Genomic DNA, 27,229 nt, shown 5'->3' with positions numbered 1-27,229 from the left:
CCCACCAGACCGCAGTAACTTATCTTTTTAGTGTGATATCATTTATGTAAGATAAACAAATATCAGAAAACCACAAAACAAATCTACTTATCAAAAAGTTTTGTGTGGGCTGGGCACAGTGGCTTACACCTATAATCCCAGCACTTTGGGAGGCCAAGGCAGGTGGATCACTTGAATCCAGGAGTTTGAGACCAGCCTAGGCGATATGGCGAAACCCCATCTCTACAAAAAAACACAAAATTAGCCAGGCATGCTAGGCGACAGAGCGAGACTCCGTCTCAAAAAAAAAAAGCCAGGCATGGTGGCGCATGCCTGTAGTCTTAGCCACTCAGGAGATTGATATAGGAGAGTCGCTTGAGCCCGGGAGGCAGAGGTTGCAGTGAGCCGAAATCGTGCCACTGCACTGCAACCTGACTGACAGAGCAAGACTCTGTCTAAAAAAAAAAAAAACCAGAGTGTGTGTTTATGAAATGTACTATGTAAATATGTCTTGGAGATCCTGATAGTCATGATTTTTTCATATGGTGCAGTGCTAGATTTAATTTACTGGTATTTAGAATTTTTGTAAAAGTCATAAAAGACTTGGATAGCATCCACTCTTTTTCTGTCCTTTAGAATAGCTTGTATAAGATGCTTCTCGGTGGTTTAGTCGTTTTTAGGTATGCTGTGGAGAGAGGATTCTGCGTTCTTTTGCATTTAGCTTTTTCTACCTGCTTTAATGTAGTTTTACTGATTCTGTTACCAAATGCAGCAACTTTCTTGTGTCTGCCTTAATGTGAGCATTTCCGTATGTCTTGTTAATCTTTATTAGTGTGTGTAAGAGTACTTTGAAAACTTTAGGCCATGAATTTTGTCTTTGTTGTTTACTGCCTCATCTCCAGTGCCTAGAATGATTCCTATAATATAAAATGTTACAAATAAATATTTCTCAAATGAATGAATAATATTATCTGACCTCTTTGGATATATCTGTATACTTCCAGTCAGTACTTATTTTCATTTCCAGTAATGTCTATTACTTTCCTCTATGCTTTCCTTACCTTTTGGTACTCCATAGCAGGAACTTAGGATTGTTTTAATAAATCTATAACACTTTTTACAAGTAAATGTTTATTGAATTGATCTGAGTTTAGAGCTTATTCTTTGTACTAGTGTCAGTATAATTGTAACCATTTATATATTTTTACATACCTTCTGTCCTAACATTTTGTCTTCTAGGCCATGGACACAGTCATTCCCTCTTTAATGGTGCTCTAGATCAGGCACATGGCCATGTCGATCATTGCCATAGCCATGAAGTGAAACATGGTGCTGCACATAGCCATGATCATGCTCACGGACATGGACACTTTCATTCTCATGGTGAGTATAGCCTAAAGACAAATGGACAGCCTCCAAATAAGCAAGAGTTTTGTGGAATACTTTTCCTAGTTGAAATAGTTTATTAAAAAGATACTCGATCAACTTCTTTTCTAATGAATCAGTCTAAATGGCTCCCAGGGCTAGTTTATTTTTTGTATAGCGTGAAATTAACTCAGTATAAGGCAGTGGATGCTAGCTTTTTTCCAGGGGGGTGTATCATAATACAGTGCCACTCTCTTATGTATTTATTTTTAATTTTTGTGGGTACATAGTAGGTATATATATTTATGGGTTACATGAGACATTTTGGTACGGGCATGTAATACATAGTAATCACATAAGGGTAAATGGGGTTTCCATCCCCTCAACCATTTATCCTGTGTTAAAATCAACCCAATTATACTCTTAGTTATTTTAAAATGTGCAATGAAATTGCAATTTGATAATAGTCACTCTGTTCTAGCAAATACTAGGTCGTATTCATTCAACTATTTTTTTTGTGCTCATTAACCATCCCCCCTTCCCTCCCCCCAAATGTCACTATTTTAAATGAGTGTTAGTGAATGAGGAGCAATTGCATTTTAGAAAATGAAAATTATAATTTTTTAAGCATCATGAGGCCTTTTGTGCTATATTGGCTTATAAAAATATGGTAGAGGTTTTCAATTTTTCACATTTGTATTATAATTTTTGATGTCTGTCACCTGATGTTTACCTCTATTTTTTTTAAGAAATCTTTGGATGCTTACTTTTATAGCATTGGGTACTAACTTACGAGGTGTTTATCAACTTAATATTTTATTTTGAATTATATTTTACATAGTTTATAAAGTATAGCTTAATAGAAGTTGCTTGGGTGACACAATTTGATTACTCTCAATAGATTGTATACTTAGGTATTATCTTGTATTGGCCGGGCGTGGTAGCTCACACCTGTAGTCCCACTACTTTGGGAGGCCGAGGCGGGTGGATCACCTGAGGTCCGGAGTTTGAGACCAGCCTGACAACGTGCAGAAACCCCGTCTCTACCAAAAATACAAAATTAGCTGGGCGTGGTGGCACATACCTGTAATCCCAGCTACTCCAGAGTCTGAGGCAGGAGAATGGTTTGAACCCGGGAGGCAGAGGTTGCTGTGAGCTGAGATCGCGCCATTGCACTCCAGCCTGGGCAACAAGAGCGAAACTCCGTCTCAAAAAAAAAAAAAAAAAAAAGGCATTATCTTGTATTTGCAACATAGACAGAATCTTACAGCTTTAGAATTGAAAATATGAAAGGGACCTTGGAGAGTGAGCCTTCTAAGCCCTTCATTTTTCAGTCTTTGAAATTTTTCCATGAGGCAAGAAAATAGCTTGAATCCAGGAGGTGGAGGTTGCAGTGAGCTGAGATCATGCTACTGCACTCCAGCCTGGACAACAGAGCTGACTCTGTCCAAAAAAAAAAAAAAAAAAAAAAAATTCTAACTACTCTATTGAGATATGATTGACATTGACATATGGAAAGAGATAAATATTTAATGTATACAACTTGATGAGTTTGAGGTAAGTATGCACCTATGAAACCATCACCATGATTTCTCCAGTAAACATATCCATTCCCACTGAAAGTTTCCTTCTACTCTCAATTCCCTTCCCTTCCCTCCCCTCCCCTCCCCTCCCCTCCCCTCCCCTCCCCTCCCCTCCCCTCCCCTTCCCTTCCCTTCCCTCCTCCCTTCCTCCTTTTCCCTTTCCCTTCCCTTCCCTTCCCTTCCCTTCCCTTCCCTTCCCTTCCCTTCCCTTCCCTTCCCTTCCCTCCTCCCTTCCTCCTTTTCCCTTTCCCTTCCCTTCCCTTCCCTTTCCCTTCCCTTCCCTTCCCTTCCCTTCCCTTCCCTTCCCTTCCCTTCCCTCCCCTCCCCTCCCCTCCCCTCCCCTCCCCTCCCCTCCCCTCCCCTTCCCTTCCCTTCCCTTCCCTCCTCCCTTCCTCCTTTTCCCTTTCCCTTCCCTTCCCTTCCCTTCCCTTCCCTTCCCTCCCCTCCCCTCCCCTCCCCTCCCCTCCCCTCCCCTCCCCTCCCCTCCCCTCCCCTCCCCTCCCCTCCCTTTCCCTTCCCTTCCCTCCTCCCTTCCTCCCTTTCCCTTCCCCTTCCCCTTCCCCTTTCCCCTTTCCCCTTTCCCCTTTTCCCTTTCCCTTTCCCTTTCCCTTTTTCTTTTTCTTTCGTTTTTCTTTCTTTCTCTCTCTTCTTTCTTTCTTTCTTTCTTTCTTTCTTTCTTTCTTTCTTTCTTTCTTTCTTTCTTTCTTTCTTTCTTTTACTTTGCAGTAAGAGCACTTAACATAAGATCTACACTCTTGGCAGATTTTTAAGTGTACAATACAGTATTAGCTATGGGCACTATGCCATACAAATCCCTAGGACCTATTTATTTAGCACAACTGAAACTTTGTACCCTTTGACTAAGATTTCCTCATTTCCAACTTCCTCCAGCCACTGGCAACCACTGTTCTATTCTCTATTTCTATGAGTTTGACTGTTTTAGATTCCTCATAAAAGTGGTATAAATGTAGTATTTGTCCTTCTGTGTCTGGCTTATTTCACTTAGCATAATGTCCTTCAGGATCACTTATGTGTCAAAATTAGAAGGATTTCTTTCTTTAAGAAAGAAATGATATTGAGTGATATTCCGTTGTATGTATATACCACATTGCTTTACCCATTCATCCATTGATGGACATTTAGGTTGCTTCCATGTCTTGGCTATTGTGAATAATGCTGTAGTGAATATAGAAGTGCAGATATCTCTTTGAGATCTTGATTTCAGTTCTCATGGGTATATATCCAGTTTGCTGATCATACGGTAGTTCTATTATTGTTTTTTTGAGGACCCTCCATACTGTTTTCCATAGTATCTGCACCAGTTTACATTGCCACCAGTAAAAGAAAAGGAAACAAGGGTTTCCTTTTCTCCACAGCTTTGCCCTCACTTACTGTCTTTTGGTTTTTTGGTAATAGCCATCCTAACAGGTATGATATGATATCTTATTGTGATTCTGATTTGCATTTCCCTGATGATTAGTGATGTTGAGCCTGTTGGCCATTTGTGTGTTTTCTCTGGAGAAATGTCTATTTGATTCCTTTGGCCATTTGTTATTTTTTTAAAATTTTTTAATGAATTTTTTTATTTTTAATTTTTGTGGGTACATAGTAGGTGTACATTCTTATGATTTATTTATTTATTTATTTATTTATTTATTTATTTTTGAGACAGAGTCTCACTCTGTCTCCCAGGCTGGAGTTCAGTGGTGCGATCTCGGCTCACTGCAACCTCTGCCTCCCAGGTTCAAGTGAATCTCCTGCCTCAGCCTCCCAAGTAGCTGGGATTACAGGCATGTGCCACCACGCCCAGCTAACTTTTTGTATTTTTAGTAGAGATAGGGTTTCACTGTGTTAGCCAGGATGGTCTCAATCTCCTGACCTTGTGATCCACCTGCTTTGGCCTCCCAAAGCGCTGGGATTACAGGTGTGAGCCACTGCGCCCAACCAGTAGGTGTATATTCTTACGGGGTACATGAGATGTTTTGATACAGGAATGCAGTGTGAAATAATCACATCATGGAGATGAGGTATCCTTCTCAGGCATTTATCCTTTGTGTTACAAACAATCCAGTTATACTCTTTTAGTTATTTTGAAAGGTACAATTATTATTGACTGTAGTCACCCTGTTGTCCTATCAAATAGTAGATCTTATTCATTCATTCTTTCTTTTTTTTTGTACCCATTAACTATCCACTCTCCCCCCGCAGCACCACACTACCCTTCCCAGCCTCTGGTAACCATCCTTCTACTCTCTGCATCCATGAGTTCAATTGTTTTGAATTTTTATACTCCACAATAAGTGAGATCATGTAATGTTCTGTGACTCTTTGACCATTTTAAAATCAGGTTATTTATTTACTTTGCTGTTGATTGTGAGTTCTGTATATATTTTATCATATACATAGTTTGCAAATATTTTCTGTCATTCTGTAAGTTGCCTTTTCATTTTGTTATTTGGTTCCTTTGCCTTGCAGAAGTTTTTTAATTTGATGTAATCCTACTTGTCTATTTTTGCCTGTTGCCTGTGTCAGTCTCTAAAATATGCTGTATTTTTATAATAGTTATACTGGCATGCTTTAAAACCTTGCTTTTCCAACTTTGCTCACATGCATCCCAAAATAATGTTGAAAAATTGTGTATCTCTCACACTTTTGGCTATCAGCTGGATTTTTCAGGGTAGCTACTTCTTCATTCCCACACAGCAGTACAATATCTAGATAGGAAATATTATATGGTGTTATGCTTTTATATTTCTTTGTTACATTATTGCAGAACATTGTTACAGTGCTCTATAAAAGCTGTACTGTTAAGGTTCTGTGCTGTGGGCCGTGAACAAATGATGATAGCAGGTACTTTGTTGGTTGTGATTAGAAAGCTTGTCAGTCTTCCTGATAATCTGTTTAAACAAATATTGCTCATCTTTTGCCTTCTCTTCCTGTATTTTTCTGCTTTAATGTTAAAGCTGATTAGTAATTTTCAAGATATTTAAAGATAGAAATTATAGCATTTTTTTATCATAAAGGCAAAATGAAAAAAATTATTTTTATATCTTCTGTATCAAGAATTTGCCACATTAATCTAGAAGCTGTTGAAAAACTATTTACCATAGTCGAGTTATCTTTCTATCCTGGCTTCGTTTCTTGGACCTCATAACTTCAAGCAGTACATTTGGTTTTCTCTGAATTTTCCAGTTGTAAAAGTATTAAAAGATATTTTATGAATATTGGAAAATTTTCACAATGTTTTTAATTTTCTGTGCTTTTAATCTTTTTAATACAATAATTTCTGAAATACTCCATACCTTTGATGAATTTTAGAACTACCGCCGCTAAATTTACCTCCACTCGATTATTTCATTACATTTTAAAAATAAATTTGTAAGTTTGATGTGGCTGTATAGCTATGCATTCTTTGTGATACATTTGAGTGAAAAGGACTCTGAATTGTAAAAATTTGAATGAGGAATTGAAAACATGTTTTAAAATAACTTAATTCTCTACAGATGGCCCCTCCTTGAAAGAAACAACAGGACCCAGCAGACAGATTTTACAAGGTATGACAAGCAATCTTTGTGTTTCTTAGTTTTTTGGAACTGCTTTTATAGTTTTGAAGTTTTAGTTGTCTGAAGTTTTCCTTTAAGAAAAATATATAACACAGTGTTTGTGTTTAGTGTTAGCCTTTCTAGTGATTATTTTTTATATGCTATTAGATATATTAGCAGACATTCTTTTAATTATCACTTGACTGTTTTCTCTGATTTGATAATAAAAGCAAAATATTGAGCTGGGTGTAGTTGGCATGTCCCCACAATCCCAGCTACTCAGGAGGCTGAGGTGGGAGAATTGCTTGCGCCCAAGAGTTTGAGACTACCCTGGGGAACCTGCGAGACTCGCGTCTCAAAAGAAGATGATTCAGAAACTATTCTGTTTAAATACAAGTAATACCCACGCCTGTGACTATAAACATTGTATAGATGCTTCTTGATTTACTGTGGGGTTGTGTCCTAATAAACCCGTGGTAAGTTGAAGATACTGTGGGTTGAAAATGCATTTAATACACCTAACCTACTGAACATCATAGTTTTGCCCTGCCTACCTTAAGTGTGCTCAGAACACTTGCATTAGCCTATAGTTGGGCAAAATCATCTAACACAAAGCCTATTTTGTAATAAAGTGTTGAATATCGTGTCATTTATTTAATACAGTCCACTGCAGAGTACAATATCAGTTGTTTACCCTTGTGATTGCGTGGCTGACTGGCAGCTGCTGCCTGCTGTTGCTGCCCAGCATCATGAGAGATGATCATAGCACATTATTGCTAGCCCAGGAAAAGATCAAAATTCAAAATTTGAAGTATAGTTTCTATTGAGTGCATACTGCTTTCGCACCATCATGAAGCCAAAAAGTCACAAGTTGATCCTTTTAAGTCGAGGACTGTCTGTAGTAGTATATTTGCTTTTACAGGATTATTACATCGTTTTTCCAAGAATAATATTTAATATGTTTTTATGTTGTGAGAAAATTTAGAGCTAAAAATTTAATGCAAAGTGAGAACTCCATCATATTTGTAGGCCATCAATAGCTAATACCTGTAGGAGCTTACATGTTGTGTAAAATTGTATATTACAAAGTTTTACAAGCCAGAGAAAATCAATCCTGTCTATGAATTATATTAGTTTTTGGGTTTTTTTTTTGTTTTTGTTGTGGGGGGTGGTTATGAACCTATCTCTGGCTCTGAGTTTCCATTTAGACTTTATTGTCAGGGTTTCCTAATTCCCAGCTATCTACTTGCCTTTATTAACTTTTGACTTCCGTCTGACTTTCTGAATGGCTTCTTATCCAATCTCAACTACACATATTTTTCTTCACTATTTCTTTATATAACTCTCGTTTTGTATTTTTCACTGTGAATATATTCCTTCATACTGAGAAATTTATTTTCAGAAGGCTTAAATATGTCTTCCAAGCACAAGTTTTCCATTTACAAAATATGGAATTGTTTTAGAATAACATTTGCTGAAATAGCATATAATCATGCATATTTGATGCATCTGTATCAAGTAGTACAAATTAGCCTTGATAATAAGAATTTAATTTTGAAAGTCATCACAAGTTGGAGGAAAGGAAGTTAGATTTGCCTTCCTAATTCTCTTTTATATAAGTTATTATGAAAATAAGTTTATATTTTCTGAATACTTATCAATTTATGGTGGCTGAAGAGCCCAGTAAATAGCTGAAGAACAGAGATAACTAGCTGGCATTAAAAACTTCTTGTAAAATGACCAGGTAGATAGATACTCATACGTGAAAAACTTGAATTAATTAAGTTTTTCAATTATTTGCTACATTTTGACTCCTGGCTTACTAAGGTTTTGGGGGGTTAGGTTATCAGTATCCTACCACATCTTCTAAGACTTTTAACTTTGTGTAAGTTAAACATCCTTGTTTATATTTCTTTCTTAGTGGTTTTTTTCTTAAACAGTTTATATAGTAAGAAGGGCTTAGGTAGTTTTAATGACACTTACTAATAAAACCAGTTTTCAGGTTAGAAAATAAATTGTAGCCAGGGACTTTCCAGTCTAAGGAAAAGCAAGAACAAATCATTATTTTCTTTTTCCTTTCATGTTTAGAGTTATTTTCATTTTGTATTCTACCAACCAAAACACTGATTAAAGGATATAAAGGTTTAAAAGCATGTATCATACATAAGAGTTTGTAGTTAGGGACCTTCAATCTGCTTTGATGTGTATTTTTTTTTCCAGTTTTAGTTTTAAAAGTTAAAGTGGCCCCAACATTATTAACCTATTTAATTCACTGCTGTTTGAAATACCTAACAGGAACTGAATATTCTATAAGTATGACAAAAATCTGTATATCTATGTCTGTAAGTATGACAAAATTCTTTTGCTTTGGAAAAATTTTTAAGAGAGTTCTTAAAGAACTGTTCTTTTTGAAGAAGAGTTATAATAATAGAGTTAAACTGTATATAAATGAAAAGTTATATGTAGGTAGCGAGGGATGATTTATATTTAATATAATATTTGATATAAATTTCCATCAGTGGCAGATAAAACGAAGTATAATTTCCCAGAACACAAGATTTGATTTGACTCATTAGCGGTCAGTTTTTAAATTTTGAGAACATTTCTTGAATTTAAGTTTGTATTTCTGTACCTCCAAATAATTATGGTTCACCTTTTTTTGTGCAGTGAATACTAAAAACGAAAACTCAAGTATTCTCAACTAGATATGTGCTTTTTATGCATTAACTATTTCTTTTCAGATAGGGCAGGTGATGGTATTGAAGAATGTTCTATTTTTAGCAAGACATGGTTGAAGTTAGAATGTTTTGCTATGTAGAAATTTTGTATTAAAGATCTAAACGTTGAATAATTTGTCTTAGTTGAGTTTTTTCAGAAAATATTGTACATAAATCTTGACATCTTAAATGGTTTTCTGGGCAACTTTGACTTACTAAATGTCTAAGTTCTTAGAATATCAGTATAACATCAGTATCCTACCAATTTAATATTTAATTATTAAAAGTTCAACATGTATTTTATATTTATTTAAAAATATTGAAATTAGCGCCTGCTTTCACATCACCTCTGAGTATAGTATGTAACCAATTTAGATAGAGCTTTTAGGATAATTAATAAGTGTAACAGGATAAGTTATGGTTTATAGGAAATTATAGTCCCAAATGGTAATAATTTTAATCACCAGCAGAGGGCTCTGTATGTACATATATCTATAGTTAAAATGTTTCTTGACCGGTTCTTTTAGCCTAATGCAGTTTCCTTCCCATAACAAATTACTGACTTTTGGACTCCTTTTAGCCAGAGGTGAATGTTCACAAATAATTTTTAAAATCACCTTACTTCTCTGCTTCATTTATATCATTAAGAAAAAGTATGATTTACCAGTCAGATATTTCAACCCCTGTTGATTTGAAACAGAAAAATTGATTTTAATTCATAAATGTACTATTACATGGTTACTAAATGGTGAATATACATGCTTACTTATTTTTGAAATTGGTATCTAGTTTTTTGTATATAAAATTAAGAGTCTAGCTCTAGGATATATTTGTATTTTAAATTAACCAAAAGACTGTTTTGATTTTTATGATGGTTTATTTCTAGGTGTATTTTTACATATCCTAGCAGATACTCTTGGAAGTATTGGTGTAATTGCCTCTGCCATCATGATGCAAAATTTTGGTCTGATGATAGCAGATCCTATCTGTTCAATTCTTATAGCCATTCTTATAGTTGTAAGGTAAGTGTTATTGTTACTTTCAAGTATTAAAGTGAGACCAGGAGATAAATATGTTACTTAAATTATAGATCTAAAATAGAAATATGTAATTATGTTGATTTTCCTTTGCTTGCTTTTTTTTTTTTTGGAGACAGAGTCTCTGTCTGTCACCCAGGCTGGAGTACAGTGGCACGATCTCGGCTCACAGCCATCTCCGCCTCCTGGGTTCAAGCAATTCGTCTGCCTCAGCCTCCCTAGTAGCTGGGATTGCAGGCACCCGCAACTGGCTGTACATTAGTGCCCAGCTAATTTTTGTATTTTTAGTAGAGATGGGGTTTCACTACATTGGCCAGGCTCGTCTCAAACTGACCTCAGGTGATCCACCTGCTTCAGCCTCCCAAAGCGCTGGGATTACAGGCATGAGCCACCGCACCCAGCCAGATACTCTTTTCATCTTCATATGTCTTCTGTGTTTGCCATGTATTTCTTACCTAGAGTTTGATGTTTCTTTTTGATATTTGGCAGTTAAACTTTTTGGTCATAATTCAAATCAGTAGTAATTTTCTTGAATCCAACATTACATCTATAGAATAAAATAATGGAAATATAAAATATGTTCACTATAGTTAGTGTATTAATTCTTTGACATCTGCATCTTACATTATTAAATGCAAAAGAATATCAAAGTCTCCTCTGCTAGAACCATTTTTATTCATAAAGTCACATTATCATTGTAGAAGTCTTGTAAAAGTGCTACCTGAAATGAATTACGTCTTTCTTCCCATCTAGCTTACAAAATTCTTGAGGCAGCATCTGCCTCCTAGCTCTTGATCTTTCTATTGCCTACTATAGTGCCAATGTATATGGAAACATGTATGTGTATAGGTGTATAAATTCTCAATAAATATTTGCTGAATTAGAGTGTACAGTTGTTATCTTTTAAGTTTAACTCATCCTGAGATACATTTTATTATTGGTCTAATGTTTATAATGATAAAACAATATGTTCCATTATTTTAAAGTCTTCAGTTATTTAAAAATTTACATATACACTGTATATGTCTTGACTGGACTATTTTTATTTTTTCATTGTAATTTTACTGTCAGGAAAACTTTTATAATGATGACAAAGATCTGCTGGAGGCCAGACTCAAGATTTTTATAGCTCATAGTTTATTAGAATAGATTTAATAGAATATGATGAAATCATAATGTAAGATGAGTCAGAAATGGAGATTTTTTTAAAGCTTCTGCCTAAAAAAATAGGATATACATTTTAAACATACAGATGATTTTTAAATTTTTTCTAATTATTTGAACAGGGAAATAACTCTGCTATGTAAAAGTCTGTTATAGGCTCAGCACAGTAGCTTACAACTATAATTCCAGCACTTTGGCTACTTGGGATGCTGAGGCAGGAGGATCTCTTGAGCCCAGGAGTTTGAGGCTGCAGATAGCTATGATGGTGCTCCTGCATTCCAGCCTGGGTGACAGAGTAAGATCCTGTCTCTATATAAAAAGGAAAATAAAAGGATTTCATAAAGTTTAAAATGCCTTTTCTTCTTCTTTGGAAATCTTACTGTACCTTCTTGAAATTTCAACTTAGATGTCCCATGTTCTGTGAAATCTGGTAATTTATTCACTGTTACAACTCTACCTCTGTATTTGTGCTTTTAGTGTTCACTTAACTGCTTCTAATACTTCTTAGAGTAGAATCTTAATATTCACTTTTGATTGTCTCCACTCTTACTATTCTAATTCTGGCTACAATTATGTCTTGCCTGGAAAACTGTAACAATCTCAAGGTTGACCTTTCTGTCTCCCTCTAAACACTTCACATTGGCTAAAATTATCTTTTGTTAATAAGGGTTATATTACATATAAAAATTATTTAAATCCTTTAATGACTCTTACCCTTAGGATAGAGTCCGAACTCCTTAACAGGCTTCATGATCTATAACCCTTGTTGACCTCTTTGGTCTCTCTCAGTACTTCTCAATTCATACTTTGCTCTTCAGCCACAGTAAATTAGTTTTAGTTCCCTGAGTATGTTGTCAGCTCTCTGGATTCTGGGCTTTGCTCATCTTTCCTCTATTCAAAATACTCTTATACTTCATGTCTTCCTTGCCACACCCCCACCCCTTCCCACAGTTACTCATCCTTTAGATCAGATTCAGTTTAAATGGCATTTCTTTGGGAAGCATTTCCTGATTCTCTACCTCCCAGGTTTGGTTAAGTGTACGTATAGCGCCTTATACTGTAGTACCCTTTTCATGGCATTTACTTACCATAGCCTGTTTATTATTGCCCTCGAGCTCCATTAGGGCAAATTGTTTTTTCATTGTTTTAGTCAGCACCTAATTCTCCCTGGCGAAAAAAATATATATATATATAGGTACCTTTGAATTTGAATCAAAATAAATTTGTGGGTTTTTTTCAACCTCAGAGAATTACTTTAATTCCAAATTGGGAATTCTTACTTAGTTCTGTTCTCACTCATTTATTCCTCTAATATAAATAAATAAACACACACAGACACACAAAGTAAACTTGTTTTACTGAATATGACACGCATTATAAACTGCACAAATCATCTTCACTAAATATTAAGTAGGCCTCTCGCCTACTTACTCTTAGGATCTTCACTGTCTTGATCCTATATTATAATAGGGTAGTGAGACAACAAACAAATTGATAAATTAGACTGCTCAAATGCCAAACAGTTACTTGTATTGTGTAGATTTAAGATAGGATTATGTGATAGTGACTGAGTTGCCACTTTAAATTGAGTAGATCTGGAAGACTTCTGAAGAAGGGGCCTTTAACATGAGATCTTATTGTCGTAAGAAAAGCTTATCAGAGGAAGAACATTCTAGTCTAGGGATCAGTTGGTAGGAAAGCCTAGTGGTGAAAGCAGTTTTGATACTCAAAGGAGGCCAGCATGGCTGAAGCATAGGCAGTAAGAGGAGAGTGGTTTGAGATAAAGTTGGAGAAACAGACTGGGGAAGACTACCTAGGGTTAGGAGTTTGGATTTTATTCCAAGTGCAGTGGGACACGATATGGGTATTCATTTTAAAAAATGATTTTGGCTGCTGTGTGGATAATAGATTATAAGGGGGCACAAGTGAGAACAGGTAGACCAGCTAGAAGGCTATTATATTAAAGTGGACCAGGTGAGAGGCCATGGTGTCTTGGTCTTAGGTACTAACCTTAGAAATGGAGAGACACAGAAAAGTTAGCAAATGCTTTGGGGTACAGCTAACAAGATTTGCTTGAGAATATAAATGTATGGGTTAGGGCTGAGTGAAAGAGGGGAATTAAGGATAGTTTCTAGAGTTTTTATCTGGGCAGCTGAGTGAATGAGGTGTCATTACTGAAGAGAGGGGACTGGGGTAATGTTTTTGTTTTTAAAGGGGACTGTAGATCAAAAGTTCTGTTTTGGATGTAAGTTTGAGATCTCTCAGACATTGATATGGAGATTTCAGATTGACAAAGAGTGTACAAATAGGCATTCTTGGAAGCAGCCAACTGAAGAGAAAGGGTTGAAAATAGTCCACACCTGGATTTAAAGTCATGGAGTGGCATTCATCTGGCATCGGAATTCATCTAGCATGAATGCCACTATTCCCACCCCTTCTGTTTTCCTGGAAAATATCCCTCAGTATGGTACTCCTGCCTGCTAAAACTGATTTAGTGTCAGGGGCCCTTTCAATATAGTGCTTCAAGCAACCACCTTGGCTTCCAAGGTAAAACTTATTTGTCATCCTTGTCTAGGTCCTACTGACCTGCTTATAAACTTCTCTGTAACTTACATGAATACATAGTTTCAGGTCATATAATTGGATTCCTTTTTGTTATTGTTAAGCTTTAATATTTTTATTATTTGCTCTTGTTTTTCTGATACGCAATTACATATGTATTAGTCATTTCTTGCATTGCTATAAAGATACACCTGAGACTGGGTAGTCTATAAAGAAGAGAGGTCGTATTGGCTCATAGTTCTGTAGGCGTTACAGAAAGCATAGTGCTGGCGTCTGCTTAGCTCCTGGGGAGGCCTCAGGAAGCTTACAGTCATGGTGGAAGGTGAAGGCAGAGCAGGCATGTAGCATCGTGAGAGAAAGAGAAACAGATATGGGGAGAAGATGCCACACATTTTTAAATGACTAAATCTCGAAAGAACTCACTTACTATTGTGAAGACAGCACCAAGCCATGAGGGATCTATCCCCATGATCCAAACACCTCCCACCAGGCCCCACCTCCAGCATTGGGGATTACAGTTCAATATGAGATTTGGGCAGGCACACATATCTAAACTATATCAACATTTTTATTGTAAAAATTTCAAACATCACTGAAATGTATAACTTACCTGTTGAAAGATTCTCATAATCCCACCCTTTGAAGATAACAGAAAAGTTTCATGTATCTTAAAATTCAACAAATGTTTTAGTACCCACTCTGTGCCAGGCAGTGAACAACATGGGCAAATGGCCTACCTTCATGGAGATTACATTTTGATATGGAGACAGTCAGTAAAGCAAATGAACATGCAAATAGATAATGGACTGTCAGTTGGTGACAAATGCCATAGAGTAGGCTAAGAAGATACTATTTTAGAAGGGCTTGGAAAGTCTTCTGCATAGGGTAATATTGGAACAGAGACTAAATGGTGGAGGAGAAGGACATGGGACTGCTCAGAGGAAGAATATCCCTGGTGAGAGAACTTCAAATATAAACACACAGGCAGGAGCATGCCAGATATGAGGATGACAAGAAGGGCAGTGTAAGTGGAGTGCAATGAGCAGGGCAGAGAGTGGTAGATACATGTTTATATATCTGCATCTCTGGAGTTCAGGGAGCAGGTTGGGGTGGAAGATAGAAATTTGGGTGTCATCAGATTATATATGTTATTTAAAGCCTTTAATACACAGTTTGCCCTGAGACCGAGTATTGATAGAGGAGGGGAGGCCTGAGAACTGAGCCCTGGGGGTGGTCAGGAGGCAGTTGCAACTAAGAAGAGTAAAGTGGAATGACCAGCGAGGTGGGAAGAAAGATACAACCATTTGTTGTTTCAGAAGGCTTGTAAAGAAACCTGTTAAACAGGAAGAACTAATCAACTCTGCTAAATGCTGCTGGGACTAAGAAGAGCGATGAGAATGAAAGCCTGATCAGACAGAGTAGCTTCAAGAGAGAATGGGAGGGGAGGAAATGGAGATGGCAACTAAGTCAACTCCTTTTCAAAACCTTTTGCTGTGAAGGGGAGCAGTGTGATTGCCTGGCAGCACAGAGGGCCCATTTGAGGTTTGTGGTCATGAATTTAAAGTGAACACAACCAGAATAGTTGTATGTTTTTCTTCAGTCTTGTTCAGCTACTTGGTAAGAGGTATGGAATAGACAGAGAGTTGGATTTAGCAGGTTTGGGATTTTGTCAGGTGAGTACTAACAGTGAGAAAGGGGCAAGGCAGGGATTAGAGTGGTGAGAAATTAAGATTTAAAGGTAATTGATACATGCTTAAAAAAAAAGTGTTAGGTTCAGTGGTCTAATCCACTTAGTGGCCTAAGACAGGGTCAGTCTAATCCACTGACCCTATCTTCGCTGTTTGGGAAGAAGTTTTAAGAGTAGAGGTATTAGGGGAAGTGATCCAGAAATAAGAAGGGTTGTTCAGATTATGAGATGCTTGGAATTGAGATCTTAAGGCCTAAGGTGTGATTATAGGGGCAGAAGATAGCTTAGCGTATAGAGACCTGGTGTTGGGTGGATTGCCCACATGGATAATTTAAATCAAGAGTAATGGAAAGAGTAGAGGTGGAAAGATAATAAGCCCATTACCAAATTTTTCAGTGACTGAAGGGGGACAATCAAGAATTGTAACCCTGATAATCAAGATGGGTAGAGGGTGGAATGATCTAATGGCATGGGCCTTAAGGAAACTGTGCCGTAGGGAAGAAGTAGCAGGAACTGTGATATATAGGGGTAGTGACAAGCAAGAAGGACATCTGCCTTACCACAAGCCCCAACAGTACTGGAGTGTAGGAGAGTCAGCACGTCTTAATCGTGCTCTAGGGAAGACAGTACCTTCCGTTGGTGGTCAGTTTTCAGGTAGAGCATGAACATGCTATATGGCTATTTAGAAAAGAGGCTGAGGATTTAATGAAATTGCATATTTAAAAGTAGTTTTTTAAAATTATGGTAATAATTATGTTGACAAACTTGGTAAAATATAGAAAAACATAAGGAAAAAATTACCTTAAGAGACCCATGTTAGTATTTTTGTGGGTTTTCTTTTGGATTTTTTCTTTTATTCTGAGATTCTTTTGTTTTGTTTTATTTTGTTTTTCATAAGATTTTTGTTTGTATTATGCATATGACATATTCTTTGTAAGAAAATTTTTAATAGTTTTCTGATTATAAAATGTGATCATGGTAGAAATTTTGAAAATACTGGAAAGCATAAGAAGTAAAGAAAAACTAGGATCACAACACGCAGAGGTCGCATAACCACTATTAGCAGTATTTCTTTACAATCATTTTAGGCATATTTAAAAAAATTACTGAACTTCTACTATATGTAGATTGTTAAGCTTGGTCAGCATCAGAGAGCTTTCACAGGTTTCAGATGAAAGATAATAGTATAGTCATCATTTTAAGTCAATATTAAGTTTTGGATAACTAAGTTGTCAGCAAAGGCTTAAATTCAATGGTAATAAATGACAACAAGGTACAGAGAAACACATAAGAAAAATTCTTTTAAAAAGTCTGTGTCTAAACTATGCATTTATCTTTATATGTATGAGGGAGAGACTATATATAGAGAGGGAGTGTGTGTGTGTGTGTGCGCGCGCGTGCGCACACACGCATGTACACACCAGATCCCAATCAGCATTCATATATAGAGAGAATGTATTTCCCAGAATGTTAATTGGCCCTCTATGGGTAGTGTAATTTTAAAATTCTGTCTCTTGCCTAATTTCTCTATGGTAAGTCAACATTTTTGACTTAGACTTTAAACAAGCATAAGTTTTTTAATGGAAGTCAGTTAAGAAGTAGCTCCAAAGTACAAAATAAAGAAATTCTAGTTCAACCTTTTTTTCTTTTAAAAAAGAAAACAAACTGAATTTATTTAAATGTACACCTGATAATGAAGTATTTGCAAGGAGATCACTCTGAGATGATTTTCAAATTGGTAAAAATTTGCCTGATTTTAGGAAATAGTGAAAACTCTTTAAAAAATCAACTGAATAGAGTATAAAGAAGTATTTTTCCCTACCATTAATTTTTATATATTCAGTATTTGCAGTTCATCAATAGCAAGAGAAATAGTGGCACTCCTTATATTTTCTCTGGGTCTACTGTTGCTCAGTTGAAAACATGCCATGGAAATATACGTCTTTCCCTTCTAGGTTGCCCAGTGTTCCATTTTCACTTCCACAGTGAAAGTGATTTCTTAGAAAAAGACAGGTTTTTTTTTTTTTTTTTCCCAACATTTTCTACACAGACAAAGGGTGATAATAAATTTTGTGGTAAAACTGAGCTGTATTGTGATGAATTTTATTTCCCAATGAAAAACAGGAAAATGAATATAATGTAAGAGTGTGATTTTTTTATTTTCTGAAAATATGGTTCCTATAAGAGCTTTCAGAGTAGTTCTGCTCCTTTTTTCCCTAAGGTGAGTTGGGATAGAAGATGAATTCATAACTTAGAATGCAGAAATCTGAACAATTAGTTGTAGCTTTGAATCTGACTACGATTTAGAAATGAGGCAATTTACATAGATCTGTAGCTTGATTTTTTTTTTTATTCACTTAAATGAAAGGGTTACCTATGCATGATGGATAATTATAAAACTAAGCAGGATGTAGAAATATACTTCGTTGCTGGTGTGGTATTTCTGAAGCCTTGCTAGTTTTTTTTTTTTTTTTTTTTTTTTTTTAATCAATTTTCTGCAACTCACCAGTTACCATCTTGTGGTACTTTGTACTTTTTTAATATATATAGCATAAAATCATTTGTAAGTACAAAGAAAAGCTTTTTAACCAAAATAAATCTTTTTGTTAGGTCTAAAAAGTTTTAAAATAGTAGCTTAATTTTAGAGGAAACAAATTTTTAGAGGCAAACTAAGGTACAGACTTTAGAAATGATAAATAATGGTGTGTATAAAATAGAATATGTACTAATGGAAACAAAATGATAGACTTGAAATTCTAAATTATAAGAGATCATCATTGTTTATGAATACAGGATTTAGACCCTATACTGATTTTGATAAATCTCGTTGATTTCATATTTAAATAGAAAGAGTAGAATAGAATAAATTTGTGGCCTGTATGAAGTAAAAGGTAAGCATTTTTGTTTTTTTAATATGTAGAAAGTTACCATATGACACATTCTGAAGATTTTACTTTTTTCAAAATTGTTTTTGGGTGTTCCCTAACAATTTCCTTTGTGGTTTGCCTTTCAAGTGGTTATAATTTGTGAACTATTACTTTTGGGGACTAAGATAAAGGTAAACAGTTTGCCAAGATTCTAACTTGCTGCTTGTATATGTGCCTGTATTGTAAAATTGAACATATGGGAACATTATTGCATAGTTATTGTATTCTTTAACCATATATAAAACCATCATAGTAAGAACATTTATAAAAACTGATTCGTCTAACAGCCTTTCTCAATAGGGAAAGAATACCCTAATTCTATAAAGCCCCAATTTGTATGGAATTATTAACTTCTTACCTATTATCTAGATAAGTACAGTTATGTATTATCCTTGGGGGAACTGAGAAATAGTCGCTAAGATCATTTTCTGTGTTCATTGGTTCAGATGAGAAACCCTAGTTAAGAAAGGCTGGCAGAGGGTTTTATAATATGGAAAGAACACACTGAACATAGTAATGGTAAACAAAACTTTGAACTTAAGAACCTAATTATGTAAGAATATCATTTAGCAAAAATTCAGTAGTTTTTATTGAAACATCTGCTTTGTCCTCAACACTTTCTTAGGATCTGAGGATACAGTATCAGGTATTAATTCAGTACAACTACCAGTAAACCACCATTAAATATATTTTTAAAATTCCTGACTTAAGCAAAATCTCCATTCATTTCCTCTCTCTGCCATTACATTACTACACACATACATGCACACATGCACAATTCGTAAATATGCCTTAACTCTCAATGCCTCCAAAAGGTTGTAACTGCTAGTATTAGAGGTAAGGTTGTCTCCTGGCCAAAGAAGAGGGAGCAGGTTTTTTGGTTACTAGGATTGCATACTGGGTTTTATTTTCCATGCTCTTATTTGAAACTCACTGAGTATTTTTTTTTTTTTAATTTCTACTGTTCAGTTACCATACTTTAGTATCAGAGTTTAGTGCTGTGCTCCTATTAAAATATTTACTGTAGAACCTAACTGCTTTTTGCATTATTTCTTGTGGGAAATTGGTGATTTTTAAACATCCAACTTAAAAATACCTTAAAATACAACCAATTTGTAAATTAGGAGTCTATTTGTAAACTGGATTTGTAAATTGGAGTTAAAGTGTTCTGAGATACCATCTTCCAATCAGTTATTCAGGAATTCATTGCTGAAATGTATTTGGTTTCTTTTTAAACATCAAGCATACTGTATTATTTTTTTCTTTACCCTAAAACCAAAAACTCCTCAAAATGTCAAATAAGAAGAGCTGTGGACAAACAGCAGAGTGTGCTATTTCTGCTTTTAATCTAACCCTACCATTTTTGTTGTTGCTATATTTAAACTGTAGTTTTTCTAAGAAATGCTGTATGTTTCATTATTGACTTTATTGGAGTTTAAAAGCTAAAACGAAGGAAGAAATTTAAAAATCAGAGTATTATTCCTTTTTCACAAAAGTTTTAGAGCTGTCAGTCCCATAAGAAACTGCTTAATGGCCAGGCGCAGTTGCTCATGCCTGTAATCCCAGCACTTTGGGAGGCCGAGGCGGGTGGATCACCTGAGGTCAGGAGTTTGAGACCAACCTGGTCAACATGGCGAAATCCCGTCTCTACTAAAAATACAAAAATTAGCCACGTGTGGTGGCACACATCTGTAATCCCAGCTACTTGGGAGGCTGAGGCAGGAGAATCGCTTGAACCTGGGAGGTGGAGGTTGCAGTGAGCCGAGATTGCGCCACTGCACTTCAACCTGGGTGACAGAGCAAGACTCTGTCTCAAAAATAAATAATTAATAAGAAAGAAATTGCTTACTATGACCTTTTTGTGGTTTGTAACTGATATTTCTGTTACAAAGCATGAAAAAAATAAGTCAGTGGTGTAATAAGACTAGATATATATGTTAGTAGTAATTTAAAATCTAATGATGGTATATGTGTGTAGGTCTATGATTAGAAATCAAGTCAATGCTTTTTCCTTTTTATTTGTGCCTTATCATTGTATGATATGGGATTGCTTGGTTAGTGTAGGTTTATTTTTGAATTAAGGAAACTTACTGCAAGTGTGATACAGTGTTCTAGAGAAGTGGTATACAAAGATCTCACCAAGTAACATGAGAGAGAGAAAAAGCTATACGCAAATAAAAACAATACAGAGCTAGACTATAAAAATGAACAAGGTACAGTATAGATGGTAATTTAATCAAGGGCCCCCTCTTCAAAAATTGTTGATGTCTTATCTCTGTTTACAGAATAAATCTTATGGTTAAAAAGAGCTCTGTTATCTGCCCCAACCTCCCTTTCAGCCATAGTTATTTTCCATAGCAGTTTGTATATATTATACCACTCTTTTTCTTTTTCTTTTTTCTTTTTTTTTTTTTTGAGACAGAGTCTCTCTCTGTCGCCAGGCTAGAGTGCTGTGGTGCTCACTGCAAGCTCCTCCTCCCCCTGGTTCAAGGGATTCTCCTGCCTCAGCCACCTGAGTAGCTGGGATTACAGGCAGGTACCACCACACCCAGCTAATTTTTGTATTTTTAGTAGAGATGGGGTTTTACCATGTTGGCCAGGATGGTCTTGATCTCCTGACCTCGTGATCCGCCAGCCTCGGCCTCCCAAAGTGCTGGGGTTACAGGTGTGAGCCACCGCGCTCGGCCACCACAGTTTTTTTTTAGCTTTATCACTTGTTATTTATGGAGGATACTCTCTATATATTGCTGCCCTTGTACCTTTGCTCATAGTATTCGTATCTAGAATGCCTTTCTTCCTCATGATTCCCATCATTATCCTAACAATTCTTTAAGGTTCAATTCTAATACTGTTTCTTCCATGAAGCCTTTTCTTCCATCTCTAAGCTATTTGTTTTTACCTTTAAATTTATCAAGTTATTGTTTTCTTAAATGGTGGCATAGTGTATCTCTATATACATTCGTATACATACCAGTACATGAGCATAGGACTGAGTCTTGTTCAGCTTTGTATCATTGTGCTTTGTGCACAGTAATATTTGTGGAATTTTGGTGACCTAGATTGAGATTCAGGAGACTTGACTTACAGTTCTGGCTGTGTGGCATGCAAGTTTCTGGTCCCCTCTGTTTTCTCAAGTGTGGATTTTTGACTTTATTCTAATTTTCATGGTTGTACAAATAAGTACCGCTTTATGGAGTGTTTACAATGATAGCTTTAGCCAAGGCTAATAATGGAAAGTAAGAATTCTCAGAATATAGCCTACTTCAAGGATATAGAGACAGTAAGTTATCAGGACCTGAGAACAGAGATTACTAGAAAGTAGAAATTAAATATTGCAGACTTAGAGAAGGCAATAGGAGCCATTTAGGTTATGAACTATAAGAATATAGGACTCTCATCTTTTCTTTGCTCTATTATCCAAATAAACCACTTAGATATTTTCATATTATGGTAAAAAGAATAAGGAAGTTAGAGGTTACATGTTCTTAAGGTGTGGAGATATAATATTTTCCTAAGAAATTATTTAAACTATCTCTGTATAAATGGAAGAAGCAGAACACATCTAGTGAGGTTACACATAGATTATCTGTATCTATATCAATGTATGTAGGAATGCTTGTGTAGCTCTTCATTTTTGTTTAGCATTTTACATGTTCTTGTAATTTATTTACCTTCTTAATATTGCTGAGAAATAAATCAATGTTAAAAACAAATAAAAATCTGCTATTACTACCTACAGACATACTGTGTACCCATGTAAGAAACTGCTCAATTGTAAATTTTTCTCAATAATTCAAAACATCTGTGGGAGGATCGCTTACGCTTGGGAAGTCGAGGCTGCAGTGAGTCGTGATCATGCCACTGCCACTGCACTCCAGCCTGGGTGACAGACCGAGACTCTGTCTCACAAAAAGAAAAAAAAATTCAGTGCCATGATTTTCTATTTTTAGGTCGTATTTGAAGCTTCAAACTATTTGTGTTTAACATATGCTAATCAAAGCCTTCCCACTACAAATTTAGCTCATTTATTTTTAGAAACACCCTCTATATAACCTAATTGTCAAAACTAGCCTTCATTATGAACCCAATCAGTCAAATCATACTTTCAGAGAAAGTTCTTTCTGTCAGAGAAAGTCTTGCTTCATTTTTGAGTTACACAAATGACAACTGTCTTGACTGCATGAAAACCTGGGTTCCTCACATGGTACTTTTTATAGGCATGAATTCTAGTATGTTTCTAATAGTTACATCCAGTGCTTTATGCAAGTCAGTTTAAACTTTTCAGAAACCAAAACTAGTTCTTTACCATTTTTGCTACAATCTGGTGAAGTGTATCTTCTGCCATTTTATGCATTTTATGAAGCAGAGTGGTGTTGGAATAGGGAATGGAGTCTATCTAATGATAGACTTGGTGTCTAATTTATTTTTGGCTATCACCTATACACTGGAATAATCACTTATCAAATGTGATTTCTTAATTATCATAGTGAGCAACAATACTTTATATGAGGTTTTTAAAGCCAACTTTGTTGATGGCTTGGAATTGTTCAAGCTGTTTACTGTTTTTTAACCAATACTCCCAGCTTTCCTCTAAAAAAAAAATTAATAGCTTTATTTTAAGGTCTGTATATTGTGTAAATAAATGACATTAAAGAGATACAGGTTTTTACTATCGTTTGACAGAGGTTTCTTGGGACTTCTCTCAGGAGTGATATATTCTTTGTCAATATCTGGGGGACAATAGAATAGAGATTATCACTAAACCTATCATTACTTTAGTCACCCCACTTCACAATATGTCTGAACTCAGAACATTCCTAATCTGGCCCAGAATACCTTGTTCTTAATACCACTCTTTGCCCTTAATAGGAATTACAGAAAACAGGGAAGCCATAAAACTATACCTCAGGTTTATGAGCAGAGACAAAGGCTTTTATTAAAGGCTTACCAGATACCAGTATTTCAAATTGTCTTCTTTTTTTCTTTTTCTTTTTTTCTTTTTTTTTTTGCTACTCCAGTGATTTTCAAACTCTGGCATAGTTTACCATGGTAGTATTTTTTTATGGGTGAAATACATGCTTTTCTTTTGTCAAGTGGCTGAAGTGGTAATTGTGAGATGGGAAGGGAGCAATAGAGAACTTACTGATTTGCTAGACCAATTGTCTCAGTCTGGTGTCTGGTCAGTTTTGGAATGAGTACCTATGGAAGTGGAGGATCTGATATTTTATTATCTTATAACTATTCTAAACATCTTTCAGAAAGTATATGGGTATCCCCAAGGGTATTTTTTTGTGATTGGTGTCACCAGAATTGTGAAATGTAGTACACATTCCTATATGTACTCTAATTTGAAGACTTCTGCCCTAAATCTCAGTGGTACCAAATTGTTTGCACTTTTTAGAACATGTTAAGTTAGTTTATACCTCTGTATCTCTGCTCATCAAGTATCTTTTCCTTAGAAAATCTTGCCTACTAATGTCTACCTTTTCAAAATAATTGTGATAAACGTAACATAAAATTTACAATTTTAATCATTATTTACCTTCTCAGTATTCCTGAGAAATAAATCAATGTTAAAAGTAAATAAAAATCTGCTATTACTACCTACAGACATACTATGTACCCATGTAAGAAACTGCTCAACTGCAAATTTGTGTCAATAATTCAAAACATTTGTGGGAGATTTTGAATTATTTATTTAAACATCTGAGTATTTACTCAGAAGTGGAATTGCTGGATCATGTGGTAATTCTGTTTTTAATTTTTTGAGAAACTGCCATGCTCTTTTCCATAGCTGCCACACCATTTTACATTTTCACCTACAATGCAGAAGGGTTGTAATTTCTCCACATGCTTGCCAAAACTTGTTATTTTCTGTTTTGTTTTTTGTTTTTATTTTTGTTTTTTGTTCCTGTTTTTATATACCAGAAAACCCATAATGTAATGCATATCAAGTGGTCTTATTGTTATTTTGATTTGCATTTCCCTAATGATTACTCATGTTGAACATTTTTTCTTGTAATTGGCCATTTTATATATCTTCTTTGGAAAAATGTCTATTCAAGTACTTTGTCCATTTTTAAATTGTTCATTGTTGTCGAATTGTGGGTGTTCTTTATATATTCTGGATATTAACTTCTTATCAGATGTATAATATGCAGATATTTTCTCTTTTTTGTGATTTGCCTTAATTTTAATGTTTTTTCTTTTGTTTCCTAAGCTTTTGGTGGCATATCTGAGAAATTAACCACACCAATGTCATGAAGCTTTCTCCTATGTTTTCTTCTAAGAGTTCTATAGTTTTAGGTCTTACATTTTATTCTGAGTTAATTTTTATATATGGTGTGAGGTAAGGGTCCAGCTTCCTTCTTTTGCATGTAAAAATCCAGTTTTCCCGTCACCATTTATTGAGAAGACTGTCCTTTCCCCCATTGAATTGCCTTGGCATCTGTGTTGAAAACCATTTAACCATGTATGTGAGAGTTTATTTCTGGGCTGTCTATTCTATCCTAGTGGTCTATATGTCTGTTTTTATGTCAGTGCCACACTGTTTTTATTACTATTGCTTTGTAGTAACTTTTGAAATTAGGAAGTATGAGACCTGCAACCTTGTTCTTTTTCAAGATATTTTTGACTATTATGGGTTTCTTGAGATCCCACAGGAATTTTAAGATAGATTTTTCTATTTCTAGAAAAAATGTCACTGGGATTTTGATAGGTAGCTAATGTCTACCTTTTGAATACCTCTTATAAAATTCAGCTCAAGGAATATCTCCTTTGTGAAGCCTGTTTTAAACTACTATATAGAAATAATTGTTTTTTTTATTTTGTGCTCTAAGCATTTCTTTCTTTTTTTTTGAGACAGAGTCTCGCTCTGTCGCCCAGGCTGGAGTGCAGTGGCCGGATCTCAGCTCACTGTAAGCTCCGCTTCCCGGGTTTATGCCATTCTCCTGCCTCAGCCTCCCAAGTAGCTGGGACTACAGGCACCGCCACCATGCCCGGCTAGTTTTTTGTATTTTTTTAGTAGAGACGGGGTTTCACCATGTTAGCCAGGATGGTCTTGATCTCCTGACCTCGTGATCCACCCGTCTCGGCCTCCCAAAGTGCTGGGATTACAGGCTTGAGCCACCGCGGGCTCTAAGCATTTCTAACACCTGTCACACTTCATTAAACTTACTTAAGTGTTTCTTTTTACTAGACTGAAGAATTGCCATATGTATTAGTTTTCTGTTGCACATAACACATTGCCATAATTTTTCCAGCTTAAAACAATACTCATTTATTATCTCACAGTTTCTGTGATCAAGAGTCTAGGCAGAGCTTAGTTGGCTCCACTGTTCAGGGTTTCACAAGACTGAAACCAAGGCGTTGGTTGGGGCCATAGTTTCATCTGAGGCTCAGAGTCATCTTGCAAGCTTACATGGCTGTTGGCAGAATTTGTTTCATTACAGCTGTGTAACACACAGCAGCTTACCTTTCCAAGGTCAGCAAGAGAGCATCTGATCTCAGGAAGAGCTCCAGTCCATCTGTTAAAGGCTTTGCATCTGATTAAATCAGGCCTACCTGGAATAATGTCTCTCACTCGCTCTCTCTCTTTCTGTCAATTTCAGCTTTTATTTTAGATACAAGGGGTACATGTGCAGGACTGTTACATGGGTATATTGCACCCAAGTAGAGAGTATAGTACCCAATAGGTAGTTTTTCAACTCCTCCTCTCTCTAGTAGTCTGCAGTGTCTATTGTTCCCATGTTTATGGCCATGTGTAAATCAATAGATAATTCCTTAACATGATAAATTACATACATCACAGCCCTGAAGCCTAAATTCCTTTCTTAAGGTGTAATACTAGAGGCATTACTACCAAAATAGGGAACTAGACAAGGATTCTCTCTGTTGCCTCTGGTATTTCACATAGTATTAGTGATCATTATTAGCCAGTAACATTAGACAAAAGAAAGTATTTGAGACTTAGAAATTGGAGCAATGATTTTTTTAATGCAAAGTATATAATTATATGTCTGTACAGCACATGAAAGTTGATGGGAAAACTATAACAGACAATTAAGCAATGTTACAGATATAAGATTGATATACAAAAATCAATGTTCTTTATATGTAAACAAATTCCAATTGAATGATGTAATTAAAGAGAAGACACCTTTTAAGCAGGAACAACAAAGATAATATAGAAGTTAAATGAGTAAAATTTACACAAGGAATTTAAACTCTTTAAAAAACACAAAAGTAGACTTAAACCGAGCCTTTTTTGTCAATTATGACATTTTTAAAGAATCAGCTGGCCAGGTGTGGTGGCTCACACCTGTAATCCCAGCACTTTGGGAGGCCGAGGTGGGCGGATCACGAGGTCAGGAGATTGAGACCAACCTGGCTAACACAGTGAAACCTCGTATCTACTAAAAAAACAAAACAAAACAAACAAACAAAAATACAAAAAAATTAGCTGGGCATGGTGGTGGGTGCCTGTAGTCCTAGCTACTCTGGAGGCTGAGGCAGGAGAATGGCATGAACCCAGGAGGCGGAGCTTGCAGTGAGCTGAGATTGTGCTACTGCCCTCCAGCCTGGGCAGCAGAGCAAGACTCTGTCAAAAAAAAAAAAAAAAAGAATCAGCATCATAAGCATGTCAACGCTTTTTAGGTTTATTTATA

General features: G+C 35.8%; 1 protein-coding gene across 2 annotated transcripts in view; it reads left to right on the top strand.

The window, feature by feature from the left end:
* LOC105485473 (solute carrier family 30 member 7) overlaps nt 1-27,229 on the top strand; it is an 83,811-nt gene that overhangs the window by 16,539 nt on the left and 40,043 nt on the right. For both annotated transcript variants that reach the window (XR_989588.3, XM_011747870.3), the window contains exons 6-8: nt 1,219-1,362; nt 6,431-6,481; nt 10,073-10,208. Coding sequence is in view for 1 of the 2 variants with exons in the window: in XM_011747870.3 (XP_011746172.1) it covers nt 1,219-1,362; nt 6,431-6,481; nt 10,073-10,208 (331 nt within the window). In the remaining variant the exon portion in view is untranslated. The remainder of the gene's footprint in view (nt 1-1,218; nt 1,363-6,430; nt 6,482-10,072; nt 10,209-27,229) is intronic.

The sequence above is a fragment of the Macaca nemestrina genome, chromosome 1 (assembly GCF_043159975.1).
Source record: "Macaca nemestrina isolate mMacNem1 chromosome 1, mMacNem.hap1, whole genome shotgun sequence".
In the NCBI taxonomy this organism is placed as follows: Eukaryota; Metazoa; Chordata; class Mammalia; order Primates; family Cercopithecidae; genus Macaca; species Macaca nemestrina.
This window is presented reverse-complemented; position numbering and strand designations above follow the sequence as displayed.